At 36.9% G+C, this 16,383-nt stretch overlaps 1 protein-coding gene across 3 annotated transcripts in view; it reads right to left on the bottom strand.

Moving 5' to 3' along the window:
* HSD17B7 (hydroxysteroid 17-beta dehydrogenase 7) overlaps window positions 1-10,727 on the bottom strand; it is a 31,536-nt gene extending 20,809 nt beyond the window's left edge. For 2 of the 3 annotated variants that reach the window (XM_081307390.1, XM_081307388.1), the window contains exons 1-5: window positions 10,605-10,727; window positions 8,660-8,863; window positions 5,001-5,093; window positions 3,049-3,163; window positions 1,060-1,254 (exon numbers count right to left, since the gene is read on the bottom strand). In XM_081307390.1, the coding sequence (XP_081163516.1) occupies window positions 1,060-1,254; window positions 3,049-3,163; window positions 5,001-5,093; window positions 8,660-8,863; window positions 10,605-10,639 (642 nt within the window). In that variant the 5' untranslated portion in view covers window positions 10,640-10,727. The remainder of the gene's footprint in view (window positions 1-1,059; window positions 1,255-3,048; window positions 3,164-5,000; window positions 5,094-8,659; window positions 8,864-10,604) is intronic. The other variant, XM_081307389.1, reaches the window with a different exon arrangement.
* Window positions 10,728-16,383: the final 5,656 nt, after the last annotated feature.

Below are 16,383 nucleotides of genomic sequence, written 5' to 3'. Positions count from 1 at the left end.
ACACTTGTACATTGCTGGTGGGACTGCAAATTGGTGCGGCCAATTTGGAAAGCAGTTTGGAGATTCCTGGGAAAGCTGGGAATGGAACCACCATTTGACCCTGCTATTGCCCTTCTCCGACTATTCCCTGAAGACCTTAAAAGAGCATGCTACAGGGACACTGCCACATCAATGTTCATAGCAGCACAATTCACAATAGCTAGACTGTGGAACCAACCCAGATGCCCTTCAATAGATGAATGGATAAAAAAAATGTGGCATCTATACACAATGGAGTACTATGCAGCAATAAAAAATGACAAAATCATAGAATTTTCAGGGAAATGGATGGCACTAGAGCAGATTATACTTAGTGAAGCTAGCCAAACCCTAAAAAACAAATACCAAATGTCTTCTTTGATATAATGAGAGCAACTATAAACAGAGCAGGGAGGAAGAGTAGGAAGAAAAGATTAACATTAAACAGAGACTTGAGATGGGAGGGAAAGGGAGAGAAAAGGGAAATTGCATGGAAATGAAGGGAGACCCTCATTGCTAAACAAAATTACATATAAGAGGTGTGAGGGGAATGGGAAAATAAACAAAGAGAGAAATGAATTACAGTAGATGGGGTAGAGAGAGAAGTTGGGAGGGGAGGGAGGGGAGGGGGGATAGTAGGGGATAGGAAAGGTAGCAGAATACAAAAATTACTACTAGGGCATTATGTAAAATTGTGGATGTGTAACTGACGTGATTCTGCAATCTGCATTTGGGGTAAAATTGGGGGTTCATAACCCACTTCAATCTAATGTATGAAATATAATATGTCAAGAGCTTTGTAATGTTGTGAACAACCAATAAAAAAAAAAAAAAAAAAAAAAAAAAGACTTAACTAAACCCACATTTAATGCTATGATCCTAAGATCAGGAACTAATCATCTCTGTTCCAAAGCTTTCATGTATACCAACTCTCACTCTAAACTACAATAGTAAGTGGGAAACCAGTCATATTATTAGGAAATAGATTATAATTAAGAAACTACTATTCTGCCATTTCCATATCACTGAAACGGGCCTCACCTGCTGGTTGAAGTGCCTATTCAAAGCCACATTTAGAAGGTCAGTGGCATATTTGGAAGAGCTGTAGGGTTCCTGGCCTTTCCTATGCTGGATGTCTTCAAGACTGAAATTAGATTTCCTTGCATTCCGAGATGATGTCCAGATGAGTTGAGATGGATTATAACTGTGACAGAGGAGAGGTTCTAGTTCCCGAATCTGAAAGAAAAAAAAAAAGAACAAAAGAAGTATCAAAATCTGCTGAGGGGTACAGGATAACAATTTTGAAAGTACTACATCTGTATACTAGAATTGAATTATTACATACATGGATTGAAAATGGAAAGAACCAGGTTTGTCACTGATGGAGTGAAAAAAATCACAAATAAGAAAGAGAAGGAGGCTAGAATGATCCATGAGGAATAAATTAGAGACATCAGTATTAACTCATGTCCAGCCTTATAGGAATACAGATTAGTTACATATAAAATAGATATGTATGCATCCATGAGTTCACATGCATGTACTTATCTCCTTAGCAGAGAGGCATGAAGCAATTGACATTTCAATAGCAACAAGCACCCAAATCTTGTTTTCTGATAACAATTTTCCAATAAAAGGAACCAGATCTCCTTAGAGAAACAGCTGTTCTAAGATCAAGGCAGAAAATACAAGAAGCACCCTACAGTGCCCAAAAGAAAGAAAATGCTCTAAATGAAAGAACAAAACCAGGAAACTCAAACAATGGCATAAAAGTACAAGAGATGGGGGAACCAACTGAAAGAACCAAATAGAAATTGTACATCCATGAGTCCATATGGATATAAAAAGATGATCAAATAAAGAAAGATTTAGAAATGGAAAAGACACAAATCTCTATTGCCAGAAAAATTCCAAGTAATTTCTAAAGATAATCTGCCCTTGTCCCTTCCTGGGACAAGAGCATAGAGCATGCTAGATAAGCTACACATCTCGTGTTTAACTTTATATGCATGCCTGAAATTATAACACCAAAGTGCTAATGCTTAAGAAGTCAGAAATCATGAAAATAAAAACTTAACTATGTATTACTGTTTAATAATGGCTTGTCTACCATCCCAAACTATTGGATGCCAAGCACACTTCCAAAGACTACTTAGAATTAAGAATGGGTAGCAGGGCATGGTAGCGCATGCCTTAATCCCAGTGGTTTGGAGGCTGAGGCAGAAGGATCTTGAGTTCAAAGTCAGCTTCAGCAACTTAGTGAGGCCCTAAGCAACTCAGTGAAATAAAATATATAAGAAAGAGCTGAGGGGCTGGGGTTGTGGCTCAATGGTAGAGCACTTGCCTAGCATGCGTGAGGCATTGGGTTCCATCCCTGGCACCACATAAAAATAAGCAAATAAAGGTTAAAAAAAAAAAAAAAAGAGCTGGGGATGTGGCTCAAGTGGTTAAGTGCCCCTGAGTTCAATCCTCAGTACCAAAAAGAAAAAAAAAAAAGAAATAAAATAAAAACTGGTATGCTTTATCTCAGTTCTGTACATTATTTATGAAGGTTACTGTACATTTTCCATTTTCTATCTCAATTCGCTACAGTCCTTGTTAAAAGAAAAAAAAAATATATATCAATAGGTTACTATAGGGAAACAATGTTTTCAAAAAGTCAAGTGAAATAAAGTGATCACCTTATTTATTTACTTGTTTGTTTACTGGTACTGGGGACTGAACCCAGAGGCACTTTACCACTGAGTTACATCCCCAGCCTTTTTACTTTTTATTTGTAGACAGGATTTCACTAAGTTGCTGCAGCTGACCTCAAACTTTCAATTCTACTGACTCAGACACCCGAGGCACTGGGATTACAGGCCTGTGTCACTGCCCAGCTGATCACCATATTTAAATACTCAAACATTTAATGCTAACCATAAACTAATGAGCTTAAAAACAAAAGAAAAAAAAATCACTGTAATGTGTCCATGCAAGCCCTTAGGATCATAGCACTAAATATGGGTTTAGTTAAGTCTTTTTTTTTACCAGGATAAAGTGTCCAAAGATATTGGTTGCAAACACCTCCTGAAGCCCATCAGCAGTGACACTATCCTGTTGGGTCAGCAGTCCTTCAGCTGTGGAGAACATATGAATTGCTTTTCTGAAACAGCAAAAGACAGTGGTATGACTTTTTAAAGCTTCTTTAATTAAAGACACTCCCATTTGCCCCACTCCCCCACCAACACATACACACAAGCTACAGCTTCCTTGAGTCTATAATGACAGAAATAGAAATATCAGTTTCTCAGACAGGGTTATTCTGAGTATTAAATGAGATAAAAAAAAAAAAAGCTTTCTTTCCCCAAATTCATGGAAATAATTATATTCTTACCATTCCACTACCAAAAGGAAGCCATGTCTCTCAAAACCTGCTTCTAGCAAACACTCTCTTCACCTCTTTCCAAATCAGGTTAACGATAAACTGTTCTGAAGGAAAACAGCTATGCCAAGAGAGAAAAGTCTACCTGCATAGAGTTTGTTTAACTGCTTAAAAAAAAAAAAAATTAGGCAGGTTTGCTTTTTCACTAGGAATTTTTAGAGCATTGAAACATACTAATATGCTGTTTTGCTATGCAATCAATTTAGCAGGTCAAGACCAGTGTTCTGGACACTGAGGAATAGCAGGAAGCAGGTTTATTGGCTGCAGGGTTCAGAGGTAGGTCTCACCTAAGAATTCTTCCTCTGAACACTGAGTTTAGAAATGTTTAGAATTTTATATCCAGTGTACAGGGGGAGGGGGAGCTCAGAGGTTCACAATCTGTAGAAGTCCACATAAAAGTAGTTTTGTTTGTTTGTTTTTTCTCTAATGTACTTGGCAGTTAACCCAGTCTAGATACAAATAAATCAAGGACATTCTCTGTAAAAAGCAGAGCCTGGGATAGGGAGAGTTTTTCTCCCTTTTCCTTCAGCAGCTGGTTTTCAAGGATTTCTCCAGTGTTTGGGTTAGTCTTATCACACTCTGCTTCAGCAAACATATCTCCTGCCTAAAAAATTCTTTCAGAATTTTTTTCTGATAGTCTAAGAGCAATTATGGTGAGGGTCTCTAGAGAAGCTTAATTAAGATTTCCTGTGAAGAAGGGGGTGCCACTACAATGTGGGATTTGTCTGTGTATGTTTTAATGCAAGAAAAGCAGTAATTAGCATGCAATAAAAATATGTATTTATAAATAAGTGTACCGAGTCACAAGACATTTCTTACTCTGGTTTATGATTTTACTTGTTGCAGTACTGGAGATTAAACCCAGGGTCTTGAGCATGCTAAGAAAGCACTCTACCACAGAGCTATGCTCCCAACCCAGGTAAACAGGTTTTTCTTTTAACATTTTTTTTTTTTAGTTGTAGATGAACACAATACCTTTATTTTATTTATTTATTTATTTCTATGTGGTCCTGAGGATCAAACCCAGTGCTTCACACATGCCAGACGAGTGCGCTACCACTGAGCCACAACTCCAGCCCCAGGTAAACATTTTTGAAAGCCAATACATCAATGTGTATCGAGAAACTCCCAAGTAAACACTAGTTCTTTGAGTTTCTCCCAGCTACCAGTCAGAGCACCTGACATACAGCTAAGGAAAAGCTTCCAAAGCAGCCTTTGTGAGCCTGGAGTCTCCCTGGAAGCTCTAATGTAGAAATGTTCCTGCAAATAGGCACACTCAGGCAGACCAAAACCCAACATCCTGAAACATCCAACCACTTGGAATGTCTTAGAGACCTAGAATACCATAAGAAGGAGTTCCATGAAAAAATGAATGCTTTTCTTTCATGACCTGGTTGTAACACCTGCTTTCTATGATTTCATCCTTCCCAACATTCCTTTGCCTTTCATTCCCCACAATTTAACACACCAAAGACAAAATTAGGCAAAAAAAAAAAAAAAAAAAAAAAAAAGAATACCTTTCTTTCAATCAATTCATCTAGAAAATTATGGAAATTACCTTGAAAAGAGGCCAGAGAAAAATGCTTTAATATTTAGCTGTGGGTTAGGCATGATCCCAGCATTTAGATACACATAGTCTAATCTTTGAAACCTGCAAGTAAAACATTAAGACAAGATTGTTAGAATAATGAAGACAAAAGGTAGTGTATTCTATCTCTAGAGTATAGAAGGCCTGAGAACAGGAAAAATTTTCTGGCTAATTAAGATGGCCACTTCAAGATAAATAAATAAGACAGGGTTATAGCATTTTTCTTTTTTCTTAGCCCCAGTAAATGTTTGAGTTTTTCTTTTTTCTTTCTTTTTTTTTTTTTGGTTTTTGTTTGTCTCTTTGTTTCTCTACTTTGACACTGGTTTCCATGGGCTTGAAAGTCAAATCTTCTCTGATCAATAAACCCTTTCAGGTTCCCAATTAGGAAGTGCAGCAACCCTCTCTTAATCTGCTTTCCTGTTATTACAAAGTTTGTTTTCCCTTGCATTTAGTTAGTTGGTTAATTAATTAGTTCACCATCCCCCCTAGTTGACAAATAAAATTTATATCACATATAATAGATCTGGCCTAACCTATCACTGCTGGAATCTGAAGGCCAAGATGTCTACTAAAATGGAGGACCCACACGGAAGCCATTCAGCATTCATGGACAAGAACTATTTACCATAAAATGATGAAAGTTCACTGTCATATGGTGACATTGTAAGAGCTGAATGGGGGTAAGATATTCTTGGAAAGTTCGGTCCAGAATACTTGTGGAGGGAACTGTAAAATGGTGACTTCAGAAAACTTTTTCATTTTTAAACCTATATAAACCTAAATCTAAGTGTACCCCTTTTGAACTAGGCTCAAGATGAGTGGAGCCTCTTCTCATGATACTCAAAGGTACCATGCATATTAAAAATAATTCCTATAATTCTATGTACACACTGTGTCTTCTGTGTAGACAGAAGGACAGGGCCATAGCTATTAAAACTGGACCTTGAAATACATATATGGCTGCCAATTCAGATCACACATAAGTATTTCTTATTCATCTTATAAATAATTAACAGTCAAAAGACTCTAGTTACTAAGCTGTTTAAACACTGGTCTTATTAAGATCAGTTTATCACACAAGGGCCATAAAGATAATAAATAGTTCCAGCTATTGTTTATGGTTCCATTATCTAATTTTCAAACTTCCATCTAAGATTATTAATCTATTTTGCTAGGAATGAAGACAAAATGCTTAGTGAAGAGTAAACATTGCACCAGAACATCAAATTAAGCTCTGGCTTCAATAAAAGAACAAAATATTTTCAAAGATGAAATGATTGACACAGTTGCTCTATTCTGGATACATGAGAATCACTATTTCTTATGAGTTTTAAACTGCACATATCTAATAAAACAGAGTATTATAGATGGAAAGACCAGGTTTCAGGGATGGTGCTGCTGAAGGGATCCTTCTCAAGCTCTCATCTCAAATTTACTTCAGGACCAGAACCAACAATATCCATTTGGGCCATTAAGTATAGTGGAGTCTACATAGGCAAGAGATCTATCCATACACTTTCAAATATTCCCAAATTCATGAATATCACTATCACCACCATTTCCTAAAACCAGGCAATGCTGCCCATCCCAGAGAAAGAGATTTTGTGGATAAAACAAATACATCAAAGTTGCACTAAAAGTTGACGACAGGCAACTGAGACAACTGCCATCTTACCCTCTTCAATGCTCCCCTCTGTTACACAGCCTTAAATTTGTGCTAAATCACTAAATATCTCATTATATTACTAAATTTGCAATAGATTACCAAATATCTTGAGTCTTTGAAGGCAACTAAGAATAGTCCATACTACAAAAATAATTCAATTTATACTAAGTAAGATAACTAGCTGGCTAGGAAGGTCTGGGGAAAGAAGGCCTGCAAATTTCTCTCCAGACTCAGGTTTTTGTTGTTGTTATTCTTTTTAGATATTCGTGACAGTAGAGTGTATTTTGACACATTATACACACATGGCATATAGCTTATTCTAATTAGGATATCATTCTTGTGGTTGTAAATGATGTCAAGTTTCACTAGTTGTGTATTCACATATAAACACAGAAAAGTTATGTCTGATTCATTCTACTGTCTTTCCTATTCCCATCCCCCGCTTCCTTCATTACCCTTTGTCTAATCCAATGAACTTCTATTCTTCCCCACCCCACCACCAATTGTGTATTAACATCCATATATCAGAGAGAACATTTGGCCTTTGGTTTGGGGGGACTGAATTATTATTTCACTTAGCATGATAGTCTCCAGTTTCATCCATTTACCAGCAAATGCCATAATTTAATTCTTCTTTACGGCTGAGTAATATTTTATTGTGTACATATACCACATTTTCTTTACATTTGTCTGTTGAAAGGCACTTAGGTTGGTTCCATAGCTTTGCTATTGTGAACTGAGCTTCTGCAAACATTGATGTGGCTGTGCCACTGTAGTATTCTGCTTCTAAGTCCTGTTTGTAACTCTATAAAGAATCTTCATGCAGTTTTGGCTTGAAGACTATCTAAGTTATGGAAGAATAAGGGGCATAAAACATATCACAATTTATTGGAAAGTAGAACCTGTAAAATCTCCTTGTTTTTTTTTTTTTTTTTTTTTTTTTTTTAGAAATATGATGTGACAGAAAACTCCAGGAATTCAGCAAGAGAGAGAAACTGGATGCACAAAGGTCCAAGGCCATAGAGAACAGGAGTGGGGTGAAAATACAGCTTCATAACTTGTGCATTTGTGACAGGGAAATGCAAATGACTATGAAATCACAAAAATAAAATACAAAGTATTATTGTCCAGGAAATGTCTTTACCAAGAACACCTTCCTTGTATCTATCACATTTCCTCTACTGTGCAAGGAAATAAAATAGTTCCCTGTTTCGTAAAGGCCTCAATTAATTAAAAAGAAATAAAAACGTATGAAAATTAATCAATGTGGATAACACTATGGCTCACTCGTATTTTTACTGTAGGATTTATAACCTTTGGAGATCATAAATTCCTCTTAGAATTTAAAGAAAGGATCCTCTGAACCCAGAAAAAAATGTACTGTGCACCGAGGCACAATTCTGTGTGCACTTCCAGGGAAATTAAACACCCAAGGACTCTATTCCTTCATATACCAAAATACTCATCAAATGCCTATCACATGACAATTATTGTACAGATATGAAGAAATCTTTACTGCCTGGGGAAAAAGATTTCTTAGGAGCAAGGAAGAGAACTGAGCTTTAGAACAGCCCAACCAGATCAAGTTACATGATCCTATTAGGCATATCACTCCTATTTCTGTATTAGTTTCATCAAGTGTTAAATATCAATACTCTCCCTATCAATTAGTGAGTTTGTTATGTGGAAGAAATATGTAAAAATCGGTTCAAATATCAAAAGAGTTACATTAATTTATGCCTTTACAACTGACCATATATCAGGGTATATTCACAAATTTATCTTCATGACTGAGAATGAAAATGTGATGTATTGAAATGAAACTGAGATGTATTGAGGATCACTCAACAGATTTTCTCAGCATAACTTCTTACCTGTTCAAAGTTTTCCTATCCTTTGATATTTTATTAAATGTTATGTTACACAATCACATGAGAGAGAAATGTGACAATAGGAGACATACCTTTGCTTAAGTTCTTTGGCAGCCTCGAACACTGACTGTAAGTTGCTGATATCCACCTGCACAGTGGTGACTTCAGCAGTGGGGTAACAGGCCAACAGAGTAGCACGGACAGCTTCTGCCTTGCCCGTGTTCCTGCACGCCAAACAAAGGTAAAGCTCATTGTCTTCTGCCAGAAGCCTCTTGCAAAGGGCTAGGCCGATGCCACTGAGAAAGCAATTCAGGTACAAGATACATGTAAATTCAGATGGTACTAAATAAAGGCATTTCTTTCTGACTGTATCAAATTGAGCTCCAAGGAGGAGTAGAGATGGAGAAAAAAAATACTTAAGCATTATTTAAAGAAAAGAGGAATCTGCCACTTTAATAGTCATTTGTTCAGGATGATGTCTAGTTTGTTTCTCCCATTCCAAAAAATCTCAATAGCACAATAACTGGTTTTCATTATGTACTTACTGTGCTAATCATGAAAGTGATACATTACTAGCAAGTGTTGAAAAGAGCATTTTATTAGCCGTTTCTTGTGCTTATGGTTTATTTTGCTGTCTACATTCTTCAAGGTCCAGGGCTCCGCCACCTATTGATATCATGGCCACTATAAGGAGCACCAGAAATCCCTGATAAGGGAATGGATGAGTTTTTCAGGAGGAAGCATCAGTGAAGGAGGGAGGTATAAGTTCCTCTCGATTACTGTGACCAAATAACCAATACAAAGAGAAAGAACTCAGTATGATTGAATAGGAGGTAGCAATAAATATTAGATGGGGACCAAGAAAGAGAGGAAGGGACAAGTATGCTTAGACTTTAAATAAACTACTTCAGAAAGAGCTCTATAAAACTTCCCACTAGATGGCGACAGCAGTCAGATCATCTGCTGGGACTAATGAAAACCGGGGCAATAAATTAAATATTAGAATTCCAAAAAGAGCCTGAAACCATCAGTAATATGTTGGTACTACCAATGCTGCATCAAGTATATTATGTTTATTCATCTTCACTAAAGAATAACAGGACTTTAAATATAAAATTGCACATATCACAATATATGAAAAAGAAGCAAACACTAAGTCAGCCCTGCTTTATTTATCGCACATTGGCAAAGTAGAGGGCATACCGAAAAACTGTCCATGGCAGACAGCTACATAGCTGATTTAGTTGATGTGAATATGGTTAGATAACTGAAGCAGGGCAATCTTAAATGACATTTACCATATTTCTGTCTTAATCTCTCAAAACGCCAAAAAGCAATTGGTAGAAAAATGGATTGATTGATTTTATCCTCCACACATCCTTCGTGAAAGTACAAATGAGAAATAAAACAGTCAGTCAATAAAGTAGGCTGAGAGTCCAGGTGAGCAATCCCGGAATAATTAGGAGCTAATAACTCTGCACTCGGACTATGCCTTAACAGGAATCATTTTTTTCCTATGTTCCTATCATATACTCTGTATTACAGAGTATGTATTAGTGCTGTGTGAAATGAAATAAGACACCAGCTCCCCACCGCGCGCGCGGGCTCCTGATGCTCGTGGATGTTGAAATTTTAAAACTAGGAGCATAAGACATGGCCACGTGCTCAGCACCGAACTAAACTTCAGGGATTCACAGTGTATACTTCAGAGTGGGTCAAAGGCGTGTGCAGGGTCCGCGTAGGAAACTTCCTTTTCCCTGGATAATCACAAGCAACCCTGATGACTTACTAGTGGTTTAGTTCTCCCTTACACTGCCATGTTTAATTCAAAGCACCAGTTTCTGAGTACCTCAAGGGGCCAGCATGCCCCGTACCTTGGCGAAGGAACCAGAGAATAGTAGGACGGGGTCTCGGCCCAAGTCCCCAACGGAGCAAATTCAAAGACAGGCAACTGCCCGGGTTGTCAACGGCAGGTCGCCGGCTTCTGCTCCCTCCGACCCCAGAACGCAGCCTCTGCAATCCCCAAAGAGCCCTCACCTGCTCGCCCCGGTGACCAAAACCACCTTTCGCATCTTCGCACACTCAAGAGCCCAGCAGTAAAGCAGGTCCTCACCTCAGCGTTCGGAACCCCTGCGAATTCATACTAACTTTGGAACCTCCCCCCTCCCCCGCCCCGCCCCCAGAGAGGCTGCACCCAGGTACACGCCCACCAATGGGGGACCGATCGGGACTCTTGCGTCATCGACTCCACACCGTGCCTGCCAATCGCAGTCTGCCGTCGGCGCGCAACGCCTAGGCCGGGTGGAGTGAGATAGGCCGAGGGGCGGAGCCGCGTGACGCAGAGCGTCAAGCCAATCCAGGAAGTCCCCGCCTACTCCGGGGCGCAGGTGCCTCCAGCCCTGCTGCTCCAGGCTTGGGGCAGCTGCATTTTTCCGCGTGGTGGTGCTGTTTGAGCAGAGCTTGGGTTGCCGTGGCTCGCGCAGAGTCGACGTACTGGAGCCTCAGAATGGCATTAGGATGGTTGCACCAGAGCTTGTATTAGAGTAAAGGGATAGATACAGGAGCTAAGGTTCAGGGATTATGTGCTTTTCCACTGGTTTTTTTTTTTAATGTTTATCACATTTATTAGTAATGTGCAACAATGTTTAAGATGTCATCAAGTAAAAATAATGCATATTATACATAATTATGTGAAGCATATATTAACTTTTGAAAAATATTGCCTAAAATAGAAAATCTGAATATATGTGAATTTCTTATTTATGAATTGTGAAATTTGGAAGAAATATTTGTATGTTTTGTATTTTATCATTTTATCAAAAAAATCTCTCATATAACTACAAGTTAAGAAAAAGAATAAAAGGGATAAAGGGAAAGTGAGGAAATTAAGAAATAAAGATAAATGCTTGAAACTTTCTAACAAAATAAATTTAAAATGATCACCTACTTGTCTCATGTAAAATGAACATTGTATTAAAATGGATAGTATTGCGTTATTTAGAGTTCTTTGCATTTAACACATTTAAAAAGTCAACCTAACTTATGCAAGTAATAATGTGATTACAATTTGTAACTAATTAAAAAAAAGTGTATCACATTAGATTGGGTAGAGAGAAGTGATGGGAGGGGAGGAGAAGGCAGGATAGGAAGGGCAGCAGAATAAAATAGACATTATTATTGCTGTATGTATATAGGTGACTGTATGTCCAATGTGATTCTGCAACCTGTACAATCAGAAAAATGAGAAATTTTCCACTGTTTTTTGAGTGTATAGATCCAGCTTAATCCTCTTTTGGAAAATGAACATTGACTTTATTAAGAATTTTATGTAGAATCATGCATGAAATACCAATCTTCAAAGATTGGAATGTGTTATGGAATCAGATATTCTCAGAACTTCATTCTCAGAATGATGTACTGAAAATATACTATAATCTACATCAACGCCTCTCAAACTCTTTCTGGCCAAGAAGCAGTTTTTTTGTTTCCAAGCCATTCCATATACGTATTTTTGGAAAATACGAAAAACAAAAAAATTACTGGAAAAATTAAAAACAAAATGCATACAAATTACGAGCCCTAGTTTTTTTTTTTATTAGAATCAACACATATAAAAGTGCTCTACCAAACGGCTGTAAAAAATTTCTAATGTTTCCTCTAGGTTTCTATATTTCTAGTAGACAGAAGAACCATTACCATGCCCTGTTAACTGAATTAAACTGTATATCATCATACATCAAACTAGTGAACATGCTTTAATCCACTCCATGGCCTCCTTCAAAATTTCAATTACTTATGAACAGCTATGATCCCTAAAACACTGGGATAATTGGTATTGGTTTTTGATCCTAGACGTTTTGATTAATAATACCACTGAGAGTAATCATTTATCTTATGCCAATAAAATTAGATTTTAAAAAGCAAATCTGATTATTTGAACATTAGATTCCTAGATAAAAATTTTTCATTATTGAGGTGGGACTCAACTTTCATTGTTATCTCACTTTCAATTGCTCTGAAGAGACCACAGTTCAACAATATTTTCTGAATGTATTAGAGTGATTTTAACCCCAATCTTGAGAATATAAATCAAACACTTTTAAAATGTCCTGGAGCTCAGCAGGCACATGTGAAAGGAGTAAGAGAGGAAAGAGAGATGTGTGGCCATCCCAAAGAAAATTAATTTCTACACAGAAAGTAGAGGGTACAGACTCCAGAGGTTCAGCATCACCACAATCTTGCGATGATAGCGTAGGATGGAGTGTGAATTATGTGAAGGCCATTTGACTGCAGAGCAAGGGCATCGGGGTCTCATCCCTTATGACTTCCATTTAACTGAATGAAGTAACTTTGGTCTCTTTTTCCATTTTTTAGTATAATCTGCTTTTTTCAGTGTGCTGTGAGCTTTGAAAGACGGGCTAATCTACTAGAATAAAACCATTTTTAATAGATGTCATTTAATTTTGTATTTTAAAAATGTTATAACACAGAAAACACAGCTCAATAAATATTGGAACATATTTTTTACTAAATAGATGAGTTTGGGAAGGTATGTTTTTATAATCTCAAGATGAATAGGTTTTCGTTGTGCAGACCTCATTGTGTTTTCCTGGAAACCAGGCACACAATGATTCCATCTATCACTGACAAATCTCGGTTCCTATTATTTGAATAGTAAATGTAGCAACTATATATATATATATATATATCCTTATCTACCATGACCACTATTGAAAGAAATGTGTTTATGTTACTTAGATAATTGAAAATATAAATTTATTTTTATTCTTCAGGCTAAAAATAATGTATTATGTTGACTGATTTCACACTAATATCTAACATGAAAACTGAATCTATATTCTGATTGTGTATAATTTTGTTGGTTTGTGCATTGTGTACAATCTAAGACAGAGATTGTAAATTTGGATTTAGCAAGGATTTGTATAGATAACTCTGTAACAATAACAAGAAAGGTCCCCAATAAACTCTAGACTGGTTTCCTCAGAACTGGATAATTAATTTGAGGATATAAAATCACAGACTCTGGTATATTTGGATATGTCAGAGACTAGAATGTTTTTCTTCCAATAAACATTCAACTAAGGTGTTAGAAACCTATCTAAATAACCCTGTCAGACAACCTCAGCAAGAGACAGCCATACTGTATAACTTCCCTATCTCTGTCCCATGTCCCATTACTTCTCCAAAACTGATGTAAGAAATCTCAGGTGATGTTTACACAGAAATAAGGATTCATTAGTATCATAACTCTTTAATCATTGTTATTTACAATTTATCATCTGACAGACAGAGAATAAATAAAGAAAAGAAAATATACAATTGGTATCATGTTTCTTTTTCTAATACAGAGAATTTTTACTTATTCTATTTTGGAATGACTATAATAGTTTTAAGTAAAAATTAAATCCATTTGCTGTTTACCCCTTGATGAGACACATTATCCTCCAAAGCCTATGGAATAATGCCCAGATGTTTCCTCATCATTGCTGCAGAAACTCAGTCCTCCAAAAAAATTACCAGACAACGGGGGGGGGGGGGGAATAGGATATCATGAACAGTAAAGAACTGTTAGGCTAGTTTACAGATTCTTGGTGTGTGTGCAATAATTTTCCCAACTTTCAGTTACTTCCAAACCTTTTCTTGAAAAAACAATTTTACAGTGCAAGTAATTACCTCATCCTAACATACTCTGCCTTAAGTTTTTGGTGTGTTTTTGTCGTTGTTGTTATTTTCAAATTCTTCCTTAACATGCACAGGCTAGCTTGGGAGGCAGATTCCTTCACCTGTAAAGATGTTGACAAAGTGTCTACAGGAGAAACTAGGTTCGGAGCCAGAGTTTGGTCCTTGCTTTTAATCTGGTACAGTGTTGAGAACTACCTTGCACTGCTGTCTAATTACCTCAAAGAATGAAGCATTTCCATAGATCAATTTCGCTATTTCCAAGTATGCAGATGGAGAATGTATTTTACCTGGTACAAGTATGAGCACTATGTCCTCTTATTTGAAAATAAAATTTCTGTTACAACAAAGCAATCTCACTAAAGTCACCCTAGTTATACTGGATGACAGGGTTTTTGTCCCCATCTTTTATTCATTCAAAAAACAAAATTTGGAAAATATTTATCAAGTGTTCACTTATGTGCTAGGAATTTTATAAGACACACACTGTTATAGTCTTGTGACCCTTCAATAGGGCAGCTTAAAAATGGCACTCACAAAACTCAAAGCTGTAATCCACAAAAACAGCTTCAACTTCTCTAAGGTTGTTGTTCCCATTAAGAACAGATATTTAAGCAAATGAAGCTTCTCTGCTACTCCAAAAAAAATTGTGTTTTATTACACATTCAGGGTCTACACTATTATATTGTATTCCTTCCACAAGCTATCCATGGTGTCATTAAGTGCCACCTAACTCTTGACCAAAATACTGATTTACCTGAAAATTTTCTTCTTGTCTTTGATAAAAACCCTACTCACCTGTAAAACTTCAGGAACCATTTAGCACTTCCTTCCACAGCTGAGTCTCTATCCAACAATCTATAGATGGATCTTACTTTGGTATTATCTAATCTTCTAAGTCATCTTTGGATTGTAAAACTAATGGTAAAATTTAGAGGCAGGATAGGGATGGCATTGCTCAACAATAAATGAACATATTAATTTGTTATATTCTCTTGAATTTTGTATAATTGTATCCAGATAGTGTCTGATACATCCAAGCAAGGACAGGTTACAAATTACATCAAGGACTAAAAGAATTCAGTACCTAAAGGAATATATGTATGAAAATGGTGAAATCCAAATAAAATCTGTAGTTTAGTTAGAGGTATTACACCAATGTCAATTTTCTGGTTTTGAAAATGGTTCAAAAGGGACTATGGTTTCTGTGGTTGAAATGGGCTATGTAAATTTTATCAATTGGGGAAAACTAGATCTAGGGTAAGAACATTTCTACACTTTTTTTTAACTTCTTGAGAGTCTTAAGTTATTTCAAAATAAAAAGTTTTCAAAAAGAAGACAGCAACTAAACAATTACTCATTAGTCTTCTGCCACCATGCAATGTATCTAATTGGAGCAGATGAAGACATTTATCTGTTTCTATACAAATGTGAAATTTCAGTTCAGAAGTATTTCCCAGAGTAGATCAGGATCTGCATCTTCCAGAAATATTAGTGACCTACCACATGCACTAACAAAGAACAAAAATACGACAGACAAGAGAAGACTAAGATGGCAAGATCCGGGTTTATGAATTCAACTTAGGATCAAAAACATAATAGCTATACACTGTCATCCTTTTCATTTTTTTTTTTTAGTTTTGAGAACAGATGCTGATGTTTTATTATATTTCTTTGCAACATCTTCCTTTTCCCTCCTTTAGACGCTCTATTCTACTTTACTCAAAACACATGGCCTGGCCCCACATCATGGCTTTCTTGTGGGAAGACTGGATGGAACTAGAAACATGCATGTTTCTAACGTGGCACATAACTCATTGTGTGGAGGACACCAGATGAGATTAAGTTTTACCTAACTTATGCCTGTTTTTTCCACTTGTCTGTTGCCATTCTGGGCACAGCAATGATGGACATCCTTGAAGATGGATTTCATTAACAAAGGCAAGAGGAGGGAATGCAAAGTTTCAGGAACTACCATTAGCTCCCCGTATCTAGGTCTTCATGTCTAAAATAACCCTTGGAAAGTCAAATCCAGTTCAGGCAGAGAGTTGACCTCTCACCAGCCCTTGAAGTAGTCTAGAACACATAGGGGCTTAAACTGCCTCCCTCACCCCCT

The sequence above is a fragment of the Spermophilus citellus genome (assembly GCF_964194105.1).
Source record: "Spermophilus citellus genome assembly, chromosome: 9".
Taxonomy (NCBI): Eukaryota; Metazoa; Chordata; class Mammalia; order Rodentia; family Sciuridae; genus Spermophilus; species Spermophilus citellus.
Note: the sequence above shows the minus strand (reverse complement) of the source record. Positions and strands in the feature narration are given on the sequence as shown.